Source organism: Penaeus chinensis, chromosome 13, assembly GCF_019202785.1.
Source record: "Penaeus chinensis breed Huanghai No. 1 chromosome 13, ASM1920278v2, whole genome shotgun sequence".
NCBI lineage: Eukaryota > Metazoa > Arthropoda > Malacostraca > Decapoda > Penaeidae > Penaeus > Penaeus chinensis.
The window spans coordinates 20,716,036-20,733,535 of NC_061831.1; the positions used below are offsets into that span (position 1 = coordinate 20,716,036).

Here is a 17,500-nt window from a genome sequence, read left to right on the forward strand (position 1 = left end):
ACTGTTAGTAGGTCTCCAAGATGTGTTAAAAGGCTTTTGAAACTATTTGAAAATTAAATAAAGATATGAAAGGCAAGAACACAAAATAAAAGTTATTGTTATTAGAAACCATGAAACTTCTAACAGTAAATCTGCAAGATTCCAAGCATATGACTAAACATCAAAGGGTAGGAAATGATACCTTGTTTACTGTATTATGGTAGGCTGTATCAGTGGAAATGGATTTTTACAGATTCAGAAAAAGTTAAATAACACCAATGGCCACATTAAACTGGTTTTAGCTTCAGATAACAGTAGAGAGAGCAATATCACAAAAACATGAATTTTGATATGATTAAAACCAAAGATTATAACTTATCCACATGTATTATACATAATAAGTAACACTAGATCTTGTTTGTGATTAGGATCTTGACTGTTGTTTTTGATTCAGTACATAATATATATAACAGAGATTGACACTAAACTGTGAAAACACTAATATTAAAAAGTATTCCTGTCCATATACAGGTAAGTAATTATGAAAAATGAGGTGCCCTTTGGAGCCATTTGGTGGGCTATAAGAATTAGTCATGTCTAGATTGTAATCGTGTCTATGTGCAGCACAAGAACAAAATGGCATTTAAATTAATCAGTGCTTCAGTGCTGTAGGAGAAAGAAGTTTGGAGTGAAGGACCTTGCAAAGTCAGGCAGAATGTAAGGTTTCTATTTCTATTTTATTTTTATTTTATCTTTTTTATGGGTGACATGGAGGGTTTCATGCTAAACATTGTATGGAATGGTTACCTTGATGGGAATTGAGACACTTAAGATATATAGTTCATGTATTACTGTGCACTTGTGAAAATTATTGTTTTGTAATAATCAATTCTTTTCAACATTTATATGTTTAACATATTCTTTTGAAGTTAATATACATCTTTAAAGTATTTTAACAGCTATTCATATAAATCTTTAAAATTATCTTCTGCTGATATGTATTTTTGCAACTGGCATTTATGACTGGGCTGGGACTTCCATTCCTTGACAAATACCAGTGAGAAATGTTTTGTTTAAAGTACTGTATAGATTTCAGGCAATTTTAAGATAATATAGTAGCTATGCAAGGAAATAGTCATTAGTAATCATCACAACATGATATCTGATCCTGTCAGGTGTTCCAGATGTAAAAAAAAATAATTGTAAAATAAATAAATAAATGAATAAATAAATAGATAGATAAATGGATACCAAGCATTTCAGACAGTCATTGGAAGCAAAGAAAAGTTCTGTGTATCATTAAACAACAGTTTATCTTTTCAGCAAGCAAAGGTATTGTACTGTAATTTGTACCAAGAAAAAAGTTTCTGGTGATGCAAAAAATAGGGTAATTGCTTGGGGGGCAAAACCTCTAGGTTAGGGAAGTTTTGGGTTCATATGGCAAATTTTGTAGATTCCCAGGTTGGTGGCCAGAGCAATAGGGACTTACTCTGAGGAGTGTGGTCACTTTGTAAACAATTCCCCCTTTTATATATATATATATATATATATATATATATATATATATATATAATCCTGAAGTGAAGTCCATGTAAAGATAAATAAAAGTAGGTGTTATGGTTTTAATCCACCCAAGATGGGAGTTTCCAGTTCCATAATAAACTATGGGGTAATTCTTTACAGTACAGACTCACGCTCCCCAACTCCACATCGCAGAATTTATTCAACAATCCAAGATGCTTTGACTGGGCACAAGGTTTCACATATTTTTTATTTAAAGACTTAAAGGCAATTAGAATATTCTCATTTTCTCAAGGGTGTGAAGAGTGATCCTTAAAAAAGAATAAAGTTTAATTCTTATTCAAAGTTAACCCAATGCCACCGGGTGGTTTCCTGATACGAAAGCCCTCTCTCCCGGGTTGTATTCATAGTGGCATGGTCCTCCGAAAAACAGGACCAGCACACTATGTCATGTATGCATATGCCACCTGGAATATAGTCCAGGCATGCCATGGTATTTATGTATATGCCACCTGGCAGCAACAAGTTAATTTTTTAGTAAACTTTTTGGAAAATAATAATATATGTAACATCACTTCATTCAATAGCACACTTTCCTAAACACATCATGTAATAAATTTTAGCACACACAAACATTCCCTTATGTTGCTCCATTTCATAAACAATATTAACATAATTTGTTTTCCTATATTGTTTTTTTCTGATTTATTCAGTAAAGAATGTAAATTAGTTACTATATATGTAACCGTATGTGTAATCTTAGCTTAATCAAAATCTTGGGTTGACAAGGTACACAGATTTAACTATATGTTGGTCATTTGGTCTCCATGCATAATGAGGAAATTTCCAGCCCCACACATGTAATTTTGCTTAAGTGTATTAATCCACTCATAATTGACTTCCTATCACATCATGACTGGACCACCAGGATGAAGTCCTCTCATGTCATGGTCATCATGTATTCCCCACCCTTGCATTAACCTTATTTATTTTGCAACCGAGAACAGAAGAGTGGGATAGGTTCATTTTTCTGTGCTTCTGATTTTTTGAGCAGCTGATTCCGGTTGCCATGTGGTGAGGGATTCAGTGTGGCGCCAGATCTCATTGTGGGTGGGTTAAACATCTTCAAGGAACAAAGGGAGAGGTTTAACTTTCTTCTGTTAGATAAATGAAATATCCCAGATTTTGGTGGCATTGGTTACACAAGTACAATGGATATTTGTCATTTATCCACTATTTTGAGAGAAGTCTGTCATTTATCTGTATGCATATATGCATATTTTTAAGGACCCATATTTTTTATGGGATCACTAGTACCCTTATTATTGTTTCATTTTATTTTATTATTCATCTAATATTGTTGTTATTATTGCTGTTGCTATTATTATTATTATTATTTTATTATTATTATTATTATTATTATTATTATTATTATTATTATTATTATTATCACTATTATTATTATTTTATTTTTATTATTATTATTATTTTATTATTATTATTATTATTGTCATTATTATTATTATTGTTGTTGTTATTGTTATTATTATGATTGTTGTTGCTATTATTGTTATAATCATTAATATATTATTATTATTATTATTATTATTGTTATTATTATAAATATTGAATTTGGTATTATCATTGGTATTATTATTTTTATTATTATAATAATGATAATGATACTAATAATAATCATAATAATAATTATTATTAGTGTTGCTGTAATTATTAATGTTATTATTATTAATAATAACATTAATATATATATACATATATATATATATATATATATATATATATATATATATATATATATGTATATATTATTGTTTCTATAAACATTCTTATTATTGATATTAATATTATAAATCATTGCTATTATTATTGTTTTTGTTATTGTTATTGTTATTATTATTATTATTATTATTATTATTATTATTATTTAATTATTATGATTATCAATGTTATTGTCGTCATTGTTATTATTGTTATTATCATTATTGTTATTATCATTATTATTATCATTATCATTATCATTATTATTATTATTATTAATAATAATAATAATACTATTATTATTATTGTTATTGGTTATTATTTTTGTTATTGCTTAGTATTATTGCTTTTTATTGTTATTGTTATTGTTATTATTATTATTATTATTATTATTATTATTATTATTATTATTATTATTATTATTATTATTACTATTACTATTACTATTTATATTACTATTACTATTATTGTTGTTATTATTATTATTATCATTATTAATATTATTATTATTGTTTATTATTGTTATTATTATTATTATTATTATTATTATTATTATTATTATTATTATTACTATTACTATTACTATTATTATTATTATCATTATTATTATTTTTTTATTATTATTATTAATATTATTATTATTACTATTATTATTATTATTGCTATTATTACTATTATTATTATTGTTACTATTATTATTATTAATATTATTATTATTATTATTATTATTATTATTATTATTATCATTATTGTTATTGTTATTGTTATTATTATTATTGTTGTTGTTGTTGTTGTTGTTGTTGTTGTTATTGTTATTGTTGTTGTTATCACTATTGTATTATATTCTATAATAATTTTTGATTTTTTTTTGTTTGTTTGTTATTTTCATTATTGTTATCATCAACATCATAATTTTTTCATGCATTATTATTGTAATTAAACATTATTATTATTTTTAATTTTGATGATTATTTTATCATTATTATTATTTTATTATTTTACTCTCATTTTTTATATAACTTTTTGTTGTTTTTGTTATCATTATTGTTGTTGTTATTATGATTATCATTATTATTATTATTATTATTATTATTATTATTATTATTATTATTATTAATCAGTAGTAGTAGTAGTAGTGGTAGTAGTAGTAGTAGTAGTAGTAGTAGTAGTAGTAGTAGTACTATTTTGTTATTGTTATAATTGGAATTATTATTATTATTATTATTATTATTATTATTATCATTGTTACTGTTATTATTATTACTGATATTATTATTATTTCTGTAATTATTATTATTATTACTATTGTCATTATTGTTGTTGATGTTATTATTATTATTATTATTAATATTATTATTATTATTATTATTATTATTATTATTATTATTATTATTTTTATTACTATTATTATTATTGTTGTTGTTGTTATTATTATTATTTTGTTTTTGTTAAAATTATCATAATTATTATTATTATTATTATTATTATTATTATTATTATTATTACTATTATTGTTGTTTGCTGATATAATCATTATTATATTATTGTTTTTGACACTGATGTATGTATGTTTTTGTATGTATGTGTGTTTCTTTGTGTGTGTACATGTTTTTGTGCTTGTGTGTTTGTTCGTATTTATATCTGAATATACGTCTATATCTGTATGTATGTATGTATTTATATATGTATGTATGTATGTATGGATGTATGTATGTATGTGAGCTTAAGCTTAACTGTAAGTATATAGTATGTGCGTATGTGTGTGGATTTATATATGTATGTCTCTATATATGTGTGTGTGTGTGTGTGTGTGTGTGTGTGTGTGTGTAAATATCTACATACACACACGTGTATATGTATATATATATATATATATATATATATATATATATATATATATATATATATATATATATATATATATACACACATATATACACATTCATATATCCATTGTTAACCAGTTAGGTCTGAGTCACGAGAAACGCCAGCTAGTGAGAGAGCGAGGACAAAGCTGTTGGACCTGCTGTGACTCAACCTGGGAAGTAGGCGGAGCCAAGTTGTTCAGATTGCAGGTTGTGGGTGCTACATACGTGGGTATTTTCCTGTGTGTGTGTGTGTTTGTGTTGATTATGTGTTTAAGGTTTGTATGAATTTGTGCATATGTGCGAGTCAGTTTGTGTGTGTGTGTGAGTGAGTGAGTAAGTGAGCATGTGTGTGTGTGTTTGTCTGTGCTAGTATATAGGATATATACATTTATTTTGTGTCATAAAACTCAAGTCATCTTTTTTTTCTGATAGGATGAAACTGGTGCCTACTTAATAGACAGGGATCCCACATACTTTGGGCCGGTGCTGAATTACTTACGACATGGGAAATTAGTTATGAATAAAGATTTAGCTGAGGAAGGTAAGTTACTGCTATGCTTTGGAGCTTAGTATTTTTAAGAACTGATCTTTCTATATTGCTAATAATGGATGTAGAAAGGGTATTGGATGTGGAGTTTTGCCATATTGTATTCATATTCAGATAGATTATAATGCTGAAAATAAGAACATGTCTTTGTTGCAGGTGTACTAGAAGAAGCAGAATTTTACAACATCACAGACTTGATTAGGTTAGTGAAGGAGCATATAAATCAGAGAGATAACAGGCCACCAAAGGCAGGAAAGAAGCACATGTATCGAGTCCTTCAGTGCCACGAAAATGAGTTAACTCAACTTGTTTCAACAATGTCAGATGGATGGAAGTTTGAACAAGTAAGTCTTTTGTATTTCTTTCTTCCTTCCTTCCTTTTTTAATATGATATTGTGGTATGTGTGATGTGCATGTTATAGATGATTCTATTTCATGTTGTACTTATTATTATTATTTTTTTTTTTTCACTAAGTGTTTTCATGTAACACTGTCTTTTGAAGAGAATTAATATCATTATATGGCAATTAGGTGGACATTCTTTGAATTGTGCATAGGCTTGTTGAAGTTAACCCACCATCCCCAGGAAAATGTGTTCATTGAGGTAGTGTTTTGTTAAATGTCTCTGCATATAAATGGCTCTGCAAGTGCTTAACTACAAAGGAATCAATTAGTAGACCCTGTGGCATCACCTGATATGACCTTTCCTTGAGTTTTTTGGGAAAACATTTATTTACTAATGCTGTCAATATTGATGTTATTTTTCAAATAGACCATATAATTATTATAGTGTTATAGACATTACTAACAGCAATAATGTAAGATAATGTAAGTATTTTTGAAAATCAAGGAAAAGGATAAACAGGTGAGACAGGTAGTACTTGTAATTGGCTCATTGATGACTTAGTACTTGTGGAGCCATCTATGTGTAAAAACAATTAATAAATTAAACTCACAGTTGGTATGGCATATATGTATATTCCATCTCCATTGGCATTGGGTTAAAATATATGCCATTTTGTCGTGATGATGCCTTAAATTTATTGAGAGACAAGTGCAAAACAAGGTATTATTTCTAAGTGTTTATAGGGGAGCCAACCAAAGAAGAACTACATCTGTCACCTATTTTAGTAAGGTTTTATTAGTATATCTTCCTGTTCTTATTATCAGGAGTTTTTTTGATAATTATGTCTTAGATGATTTCATATATTTGAAAAACCCCAGTGGTACTACTGTCTTATTAGAGTATTATTTCCTCCACAGCTGATAAATATTGGGTCTCAGTACAGCTATGGTAGTGAAGATCATACAGAGTTCCTGTGCGTTGTGTCCCGAGAGTATTCCTCTTCACCAGGGACCCATACGTGTTCTACAGACCGGCCTGACCATCTGGATCTGCACAACTCCAAGGACTGTAGGAAACTCAACTTCATGTACAATTTGCCAGGGTCGCCATAGAATCCCCTGCTTCCTACTACATCACTTCTCTTCATGGTCACTACAGAGTATCCTGCTGTCGCAAATTTCCTCACTTCTAAAGGTTGCCTTAGGGTGACCCCTTACTTAGTACACTGTCTGTATGTTGAGGAAGTCCATGAGCTCCTAGCTATAGACTATACCTCATTACCTACATCTGATTCCTACTAACTCTTCATATTCTACCTATTTGGATTTTGCTGCCTGTGATGTCAGGAATGTGGCTTGCTGGAAATATATTATTGCTGAGGCTTTTATCAGTGTTAAAAAGAGCAAACATAATCTCATGCACTTTTTTTTTTCTCCCCTTTTTTTTAGAGTGAGTAATTTAGAATGAATGAACTGGTGATCATGAAAATGAGAAAGAAAAGATATAATGCCTATCACTGAGATTACATTTGCCTTGTTAACACTGCTTGCCACCTTGCCTGGCAACATCTCTCACTCTGTGGAGTCAGTACGCACAAACCGTCGCTTTAGGATTGACATCTGCCAAGTCCAGTGTTGTGTCCAAGACAGAGTGGCTGTTGAGTCTGTTGTTGTCTAGTTCCGTCTTTGCCTTGGTACCACAATGAGACGTAGAGCATCATGCTTCCAAAAGTGGCAATTGTTTCATACTCTCGCTTGCCTTAATCGTTGATATTTTGGGAGGGGTGTGGTTTAAAGACACATTTTGTACTTTTTAAGATGGGTAGCTGGGTCTGCTGTTAACCACAACCTTCTGACCCGTTGTGAGGTATTTGATTATGTAGGCATTTAGAACATTGTGAACTCTCGATATTTGTGAGTATCTTCTTTGAGAGGGTGAGGAAAGGGGGTTTGAGAACTTCTCTTTCATATTCCATCCCATATAAATGGGAAAACTGACATGTAGAATACATCAATCTGTAATGTGTACATGTGTCTCTGGTCGGAGTTGTCACATGTATGCTGCGGGTTAACTTCTTTGAGCATTTCTTAGATGTATATGTGCTTCAGAAGCATTTCTGTGAATCAGGGAATTTTGAGGACAGGAAACACATCTGTTGTACAGGAGGTCAAAGGATGCAAGGATTATTTTTTGATTCAAGTGGCATTGCCTCCTTTTTTCTGTCCAAACTTATCAAATGTTGAACATTTGAATTATTGTATGGTTGAGTATTGTGACCTTTTCCATTACTGGAAACACACTGTGTGATGTAACAGATATGTATTGTAATTCAGCTTTGTACTTAATTTCAGTAACTTCTCACTGTTTTCTCGTGTAGAACACTTCTCTTCCACAGATGCCTTGGAGGTAATGTTATAAGATAGATAGTTTATATAGCTAGGTGGACTTGAGCATAGCTTAGTTAGATCTGTATTCAGCATGTTACTATATTATATACAATATTTGTGAAAAGGGTTAGAAGAAAAAAAGGTGCAGCTGAATGTAAGACAGTCAAGATGTGGTTTTTCCCTATGCTAGTTAAATGTAACTTGAAAATATCTTTTCTTTTGCCTCAGTCATTTTGTAATTTTCTGTGTATTATGTTTCCTAACTATATTTGTAAGATCTTGTGCCTCCTGCCCAGCACATGTGTTCATTGGAGAGAAAAGAGCAAACATTGGAAAAATCCTAAGCCTGTGTTACAACACTTACTTTAGTGAGGTGAGCCTGTTCCTGTGCCATACTTTAGTTGATTATTGTCATGATTGTCATTATCGTCAGTGTTATACTTTTATTAGTATAGTACTTGTGTTATTATCATATGTTTGTTTTTATTAATGTTATTATCATATGTTTGTTTTTATTAATGTTATTATCATCATTATACTTTTACTATTATTGTTGTTTTTATTTTCTTTATTCTTTATTCTTTAATGTATTTTTGGTGTCTGTATATATGAAAGTTTATTAGCCTGTTATGGTCATTCAGTTGCTGTTACTAATCATTGTTTTATAAGCCACAGAAAATTTGCTTTGAGTATGGATACGCTTCATTGTGTGAGGAGCACATTATAAACTAAATGACTAGTATGTGTGATGTGTTCACTTGATCTTTTTCCCTCTTCTTTTTCTTATTCTTCGTTCTCTCTTACTTATGTACCATTAGTACTCTAGTACTTTTTTTTTCATCTTCTTCTTTTTTTTTACAAAAGTATCATCATTTATATTTTTAATTGTTAATAATATATATATTTTTTTATTATTATGGTTCATATTATTATTATATTTGTGTCTTGCTGTTTGATTTTGTTAATGACAATATTAACTCTTTGATGCAAGGAGAGCATGCACGCATGACATGTTATTATATATATATATATATATATATATATATATATATATATATATATATATATATATATTATATTATTTATATATATATATATATATATATATATATATATTATATTATATATATATATATATGTATATATATATATTATATTATTTATATATATATATATATATTATATTATTTATATATATATATAAATTATATATATATATATATATATATATATATATATATATATATATGTAAATATCTATAATATATATATATATCTATGTATCTACATATATATACACATATATGTGTATATATATACATACAGACATATGTGTCTATATATATGTGTGTGTGTGTGTGTGTGTGTGTGTGTGTGTCTGTGTCTCTGTGTGTGTCCATTACTAGTATTATTGTTCATATCTTTTGATAGTGATAATGTTAGTGATGATAATGAAAACATCAATAATGACCATAATAATATAAAGTAAAGACTTTTTCTCTCTTGAAAATTCAAACAGTCAGTCAAATCCAGGTGGCCTAGTAATTGACTCCTTGGTGACTAAGTCCTAGAGATGCCCTTTGTGTGTAGACATGTTAGGCAAAACAAAGCAACAATGGACATAACAGTGTAACAGGTACCAAAGGAAATACAGTTACTACAGGGTGATGGCATTAGTAATGGAATCAGGATCTATTATTTTATAACTGTGTTAACCTGTTTTTTTTTTTTTTTTTTTTTTTTTTTTTTTTTTTTTTTTATTGTCTGTGTACAAATGATTTCTTAAATGCTTATTTTGTGATTGTATGTTTGTTGTTAGTACTTGTATTATGATTATTAGCATTACTGTTTATTATTATTATTTTTATTATTATTATTATTATTATTATCATTATTAATATTATTATTATTATTATTATTATTGATGTTGTTCTTGTTATTATCATCATTATTATCATTATTGTTATTTTTACTTTTACTTGGAGTGTTATTACTGTTTTATTCTTTTTATTTTTATCATCATCTTAATCATCATCATGATCGTCATCATCATCATCATTATTATTGTTTCATATTTATCATTAGCGTTATGTTTCTTGTTATTATTATTATTATTATAATTATTATTATTATTATTATTATTATTATTATTATTATTATCATTATTATTGTTATTATTATCATCATCATCATCATCATCACTATTACTGTTACTATTACTATTATTGTTATTAATATTATTACTGTTATTACTATAATGGTGATGATTATTATGATTTTTACTATTATTATTATTATTATTATTATTATTATTATTATTGTTATTGTTATATTATTTTATTATTTTCATCATTATTATTATTATCATTATTGTGATTATAATCATGAATATGATTATTATTTTTGTTATTATTAATTATATTTTTTTATAATTATTATTGTTGTTGATATTATTATTATTATTATTATTATTATTATTATTATTATTATTATTGCTGTTGTTTATATTATTATTATTATTATTATTATTATTGTTGTTGATGTTATCATTATTATTATATTCATTATTATTATTAGTAGTAGGAATAATGTTTTTTATTTTTTTTATTATTATTATGATTAGTGTTATTGTTTATTCATTTATTTTGTCACTTTTAAGATTTATGATTTCTTATAATGTAATCATCTAATAGTTGTGATAGATTATAATATGAATATCGTCCTTTACAATAACGGTTGGTATCACCTTCATAATTACAAACTTTTTGCTTTGTAATGAGATTTCTTTTTGTCTTTTTCTTTTTCTTTTTCTTTTTCTTTTCTTTTCCAGAATTGCAAATATACAAATTCTTTGATGTGTTAAATGTTTGATTTTGTTATTACTGTTTTGTTTATTATTATTTTATTTTTATTTTTATTTTTTTTATTATTATTGTTATTATTATGATTGTTGGTGGTGGTGTCATTATTTAAGTTCTTATGATTGTTATTTTTTTTTTTATCATTATTATTATTATTATCATTATTATTATTATTATTATTATTATTATTATCATTATCATTATTATTATTATTTTTGTTATAATTATAGTTAGTTCTAGATGACCATTGATGTCTAGCACATATATTTGTTTAACCATTATTATTATTATTATTATTATTATTATTATGATTATCATTATCATTATTATTATTATTATTGTTATTTATTAATATTGTTATTATTATTGTTATTGATCATTATCATCAGTACTATCAGTATGAAAATTGTACTTCATTATCTTTTTCTATTAAGACTGTACGACTTTAGACAATTGCATGCTTACATGTTCAAAGGATGCAAAAAAGGGTTAGAATTGATAGGTATTTTACAAGTACTTTCTGCATTGGCTGATATTATTTTCTTGCATCTTTATCAGAGATTGTTTAGTTAGGATTGCTGATCTGCAAAGACGTATTTATGATTATACGAATTTGCCTGTATTGAATCTCTAGATTTAAGATTAATGGGCAGCCAGTTTCACCCATGAGAGAACTAGTCAGGGAAACAAAATTTGTGTGGAGTTTGGGTTAATGTGATATTGCACTTATATCATTGTAAATCAAATTTAGAACGTTCACTCTTTCATTATCACTCTAATTCACTCTTTCTTGCATATACATCCTCACATATTCACATTTCGTCTCACTCTCATATAGATCCAGTATGTGATTGATTGTGCAGATTTCCACATATCCTTGCTATGATGTATCACTTGGTAGTAACATCTACTAGGTTATCTTTTATATATATATATATATATATATATATATATATATATATATATATATATATTGATCACTGGTGTTTTAGGTAACCACATTGCCATGGTAGTGTAGTTCTTGATAATGGAGCATGTCTTGTGTACCCAATCTAAGGGACAAGGTCAGGCTACAAAATATATTTGTGGTGATTCCCCACTAGTTTATGGCTACAGGAAAACAGAAAGATATACAGTTGATGCCACCATCCAGTGCCTGCCCCTTAGCTGACTTTGGAATTTATTATCGTAGAAACTTCCAGGGAACTTCCAACAGGGGTATAGAGTGCTAGTGGACCAGGAGGGACTGGAGTGAGTTTGTTGGTAATAGCTTTTTTATATTTGCCTATTGGTTTTTTTGTTGTACTTTGCTGAATACTCCTTTAACCGGGTTTAGATTGTCTATAGCCAAATGACAGCATTTTGAAAGGTGTTAATATGCAGATTACCATGTAAACTGTTTTTCTTTAGTTTGATGAGCTCTGTCAGTATACTTGGAATAGCATGGGGTTGGTGACACTAATACCTCCCCCATGCATCATGTAAGGCTTGTTAAGCTTTTGATTTGTGGAAAGAGATTTAGTCAGGAAGGAAGTTACAGCAAGAGAATTAGAGAGAAGCCCATGGGGATATTAGATGTGCCATTAACAATTTGTTCAAGTTTACATATAATACACATTTATAAGACTACACAGGAATGGAGAAAAATACAGTCTGATTGTCTTGATTTGTTTCCTTTCTTTCTTTTTTTTCTTCATATTATATCTGATAGAGCAAATAAGTTTGATTCTGGGTTGGAAGTAATACTGCTAAATACTGAATGTATCTTCCTTCTTATGATAATTTAGACATGCCTGAAACAAGAAGAAATGTAATGCAACTTTTTGTAGCTGCAAGTGAGTTTTTGGTATTATTGTAGCCATGTAGAGGCAGATATTACTGGAAAGGAAGACAGTTTTGGTTAATGATCAAGTTTTTGCAGACAAATGGAATTAAAATTTGTAATCTATTTTTTTCTTCTTTCTTAAAAAAATAGTACTTATACAGCTATTCTCAGAAGTACCGGTGGATTCTCCCATATTGTAAGGGAATATTCCTTCTCATTATATGGTGATAAGTGTAGTGCATTTTTGTTCAATTTTTCTTCTCTCTCTATCTTCCCTTTCTTGGCTTCCTCTCATTTTCCTCTGTATTTAATGTAGATAGATACAAAAGGAAAGTAGCATGGCACAGGAACAGCACCCATTATACAAGAATCTTTCCTTATATTTAGAAATTTGCAGAATGATTTTGATATTAGCTGTAAACAGAAAGATACTTTGGGTAGTTTGTATATTTAGTTTTTTTTATATCTTAAGGAAGAGAAAAAGATGAAAAAATCCTTAGGAGGAGAAAGAGATTTCTTTGCAGAATATCCCACAGCAATAAAAAAAATCATATGAAAAAGGCTGAAAGGAAAGGGTAAAGTATTGGTATGTAAAGATGGTTTGTCATTAGAAAGAAAAAGTTTTGTCTTGAAGAAGTTCCAAGATCCTAATAGAATTAAAGTGATATCTTACCTAACAAAGTAAGTAAATGATGTTATTAGTGTGATAGAGGTAGTTCATAAAACATTATATTATCACATATAAGTGTCCTTCCTATGTTTAATGATAAAATAAATGTACATTACTGGCAGTGTGGAGCCTGCTATTTGAGATAAATGATATCATATTTAGATCTTTCAAAGATTATGATCATTGTTAGCCATAAGCTTAGGTGTAAACACATTTTAAAGGATCTGCATTACTCAGACTCACTTTTCAATATCGGTGAGTCAGTCTGTAAATGTATACAAGAGGTAGCAGATTTAGTTCTGTGAAAAGTGTGTCATTCCTTTTATATTTGGTTGTTGCTTCAAAGCATCTGAATTTGTGTATATCATAGCATATCATCATGGATAATTTACATTTATATGTTAGGCTAGATTACACCCATATTTGTGGGATGTGCATGAGAAAGTAGATATGAAACAGAATCAGTATGTATGTTAAAAACCAGTGGGTTTTATGATATGTATAACTGGGACACACTTATTTGTATTAGTATTTTGTTTGAAAATATAAAATTGAACTCCATTTCATAGTGAATTGAATATTCTTGAATATACTTAATTCATAACAGTGTATTTTGAACATATAATTATGCTGTTTTGGGGGTATGAACCCTTGTCCTCTAGTATTTCATTGTCATATTTTTGACAGGAATCAATCACTTCTTATGATTCATGTTTTATGGGATCATTGTAGAAGGTAGAAGTGAAATTAAAGCAGTTTAATATTTCAATTTTGACCATGCTGTGAGGGCTCTTTGTATGCATATTTCAAGCTTTTGCTCTGTTGGTGTATGGCAGTTTATATAGAAAATGGGCTTTGTGTTTTCATATCACTTGTTGAATATCAGATTACTTATCAAGAACATTACTGTATATTCCTAATGCAGACAAGCATGTGTATTTATATGCATTCATGGGGCACAGAATTATGGATGATGATTCTGTTTTATGTGAATTTCTGGGTGGCTGCAGTTTTATTTCCAAAATAGTTTTTTCTCATTTTGCCTTTGCTTACCTTTCTGCATATAGAATATTCATTGAGAGGTTTAGCTGTTCATAAAGTTTAGAAAATGTGTACTATAAATACTCGGTAGATATCTGGTTCCATGATTATGTCAACTGGTGACCTCTGTCCTCATATTGATCATTGCATTTTTGAACAGGTTGATGATGTGGGTATATTTGCAGTTAATTTTGTTTTGTTCATCATTTTTGGAGAATATGAACCTTTGGTGTTTACTGATTGCAAATAGTGTTTTATTCTGCTGTGTTTGAATATCAGAGGATTTTGGGGGGTTGCTGTAATAACCAGTCTTCTCAACATGTACTTAGAATAAGCATTGGATTTTTTTTGCTGTGTGCTGTTGATCAAGTAGAATTTCGTATTCTGATATGAATGTACAAGTATGAACTAGTTGTATATCTTATATCTGCAATTTCAGCTGATAGGGAGTTCATATTTTGCTGTTTTTTCAGTCTTTTACAGATAAGATAAAACTTGCCTTTACACATAAAAACACACATGGTTGTATGTATGTATATACAGTACACAAAGTAGGAAATGAGATGTATCCTTTTCTATATGTTCTGTTTTGAGGGTATAGAACAAGTTGCCTGTATAACACACAACATTATGTTACATGACAAATCTTTTTATCATGTTTTGATAATTACTGATGTTATTCATCTGTTATTTTCAGTCAAAAATTTTCTGTATATTGAATGTAGTAGTACATTTCTGATATAGATGTCCTTATACAGCTTTTTTAAGTGTAATGAAATCCAGAAAAAATCTGAATCGGGTGACAAAGACTGAGTGTACAGCTTTGCAGTCGATAGCTGATTAAAGGCAAGGATTAATACTCATATCTATTGTAACTAGATGTAATGTTTAACATTATTATCACTGCCACTTTGGTTATATTCTCTATGCTCTTTCTTGATGATAAGTATAGATGTGCGGAGACAACAAACACATGATGAAGGTGAATGGCAATTCTGTGATAAATAAATGGGCAAAATGACTGAACTTTCTGGCAGGTTTTCTTATTTTTCTTTTTTTTTTATTCCTTTCCTCTCTTCTTCAATCCCTTTCCTCTCCTTCATTTCCTTATACAGGTGGATGGTAAATTGATATGATTTTTATTTTTAAGCCTTTATTTTTGTTTTCTACCCTGATTGTGAGCCCCCCCCCCCCCCCTTTTTTTTTTTTTTTTTTTTTTTTTTTTTTTTTTTTTTTTTTTTTTTTTTTTTTTAATACTCACTTTCAGCCATGGTGGAGAGCACATGCATGATAGAGTATGTTGATTTTTTTTTTTTTTTTTTTTTTTTTTTTTTTTTTTTTTTTTATTAGTCACTTGCTTCTTATAGCATTTGTGGTTTAAAGCTATGGTTATATTAGCTATTACTTGTGCTTCTAGAGAGATTTTGAAAGCAAGAGTATTGCCTTGTGGAAACACATACTTCATTTTCCCTTCTGTAAGTGCAGTAATCCTATTAGTTGCTGAATGTTTTAGTGGAATGTTCATGGTTTCAGTGAATTTTAAGTATGTATTTTTTTATTCCTCTAAATTACTGGATAAATTATGTTTGATTATGGTATATATTCATTGCCTGAAATTCTCAAGAAAATGAGTCATAAGATTGCAAAGTATTAATGTTTTGCACTTTTTCTTCCTTCTTTTTTTCTTTTATCCATTCTGCTCTGGCCCAAAGGCTCCTTTTTTTTTTTTTTTTACTTTATTTCTTCTGTTTTGTTAGAAAGTTGTGTGAGTGATGATAAGAACTAATTGATAAATAATCCCAAGCAACTGCTCTAAGATGCAAATGAGAGCTTAATCGTCTCTTGAAAGAAATTATGTAAAGTTTTAAGGTCACATTAGACTCATGGATGTGATGTTGATATGAATACTGTAAATTGATGAATGTTAAGTAGTCTATATAGAATATTAAGTGCATGTAACCTGTACAGTTTACCTCAAGGTTATAGGTCTTGCCAAAGTTGATTGCCTGACTGGCTTTGTTTCATATGCATTGCTTAAGATTGAAACTGAAACTACTTAAATGATATTGCTCACTAAGAGTTTGTGAAATGAACTGATAATGGTAATTGACAGTAGCTAAAGGTCTTCTGTTGGCTTTATCTTATTAGTTGAAATGCTGCAGCTTTTTGATGATAGTCTCCATGGCACATTCAGGAAAAACCACATGTTGAGTTTTTTTCACTTTTTTTTTCACTGTTTTCTTTTCTTTGTAGAAGTATAATTAACAAATAGTGAAATAGGTGTACAACTTTTTCTCTCTCTTTTTTATATGGAATGCAAGTGATGTTTCTCATTAAATAGGTTGTCTAAGGTTAATAGTAATGATATTGATTAGGAATAAAGTAATTATTTCCCTGTACATGATACATGTTCATTCCCCATCCCCATCCCCATGTTTTATAGCACGAGTGTGTTATTCTTTGTAGATATAGAACTATTTTTATTTATCTGTGAGCAAGAGAAAACTCAAAGATAAATAAAGTGAGATGCTTTCATGTGTGAGTAGAATGTGTAAATACCTTTCCATGATTATATTTTGTGTTCATCTTTACTTTTGTTTTGTGTTAAATGGGAAATTAATTGAATTGAGTGTGAATGTCTGCCTCATAAACTGCTGATATCTTTTGTCAGTCTGT

The 17,500-nt window shown here is 28.5% G+C and overlaps 1 protein-coding gene across 1 annotated transcript in view; it reads left to right on the plus strand.

The window, feature by feature from the left end:
- Nucleotides 1-17,500, plus strand: part of LOC125031481 (BTB/POZ domain-containing protein KCTD5-like) — a 33,262-nt gene that overhangs the window by 524 nt on the left and 15,238 nt on the right. The window contains exons 2-4 of the mRNA XM_047622291.1: nt 5,580-5,688; nt 5,851-6,038; nt 6,958-7,108. Of these exons, the coding sequence (XP_047478247.1) occupies nt 5,580-5,688; nt 5,851-6,038; nt 6,958-7,108 (448 nt within the window). The remainder of the gene's footprint in view (nt 1-5,579; nt 5,689-5,850; nt 6,039-6,957; nt 7,109-17,500) is intronic.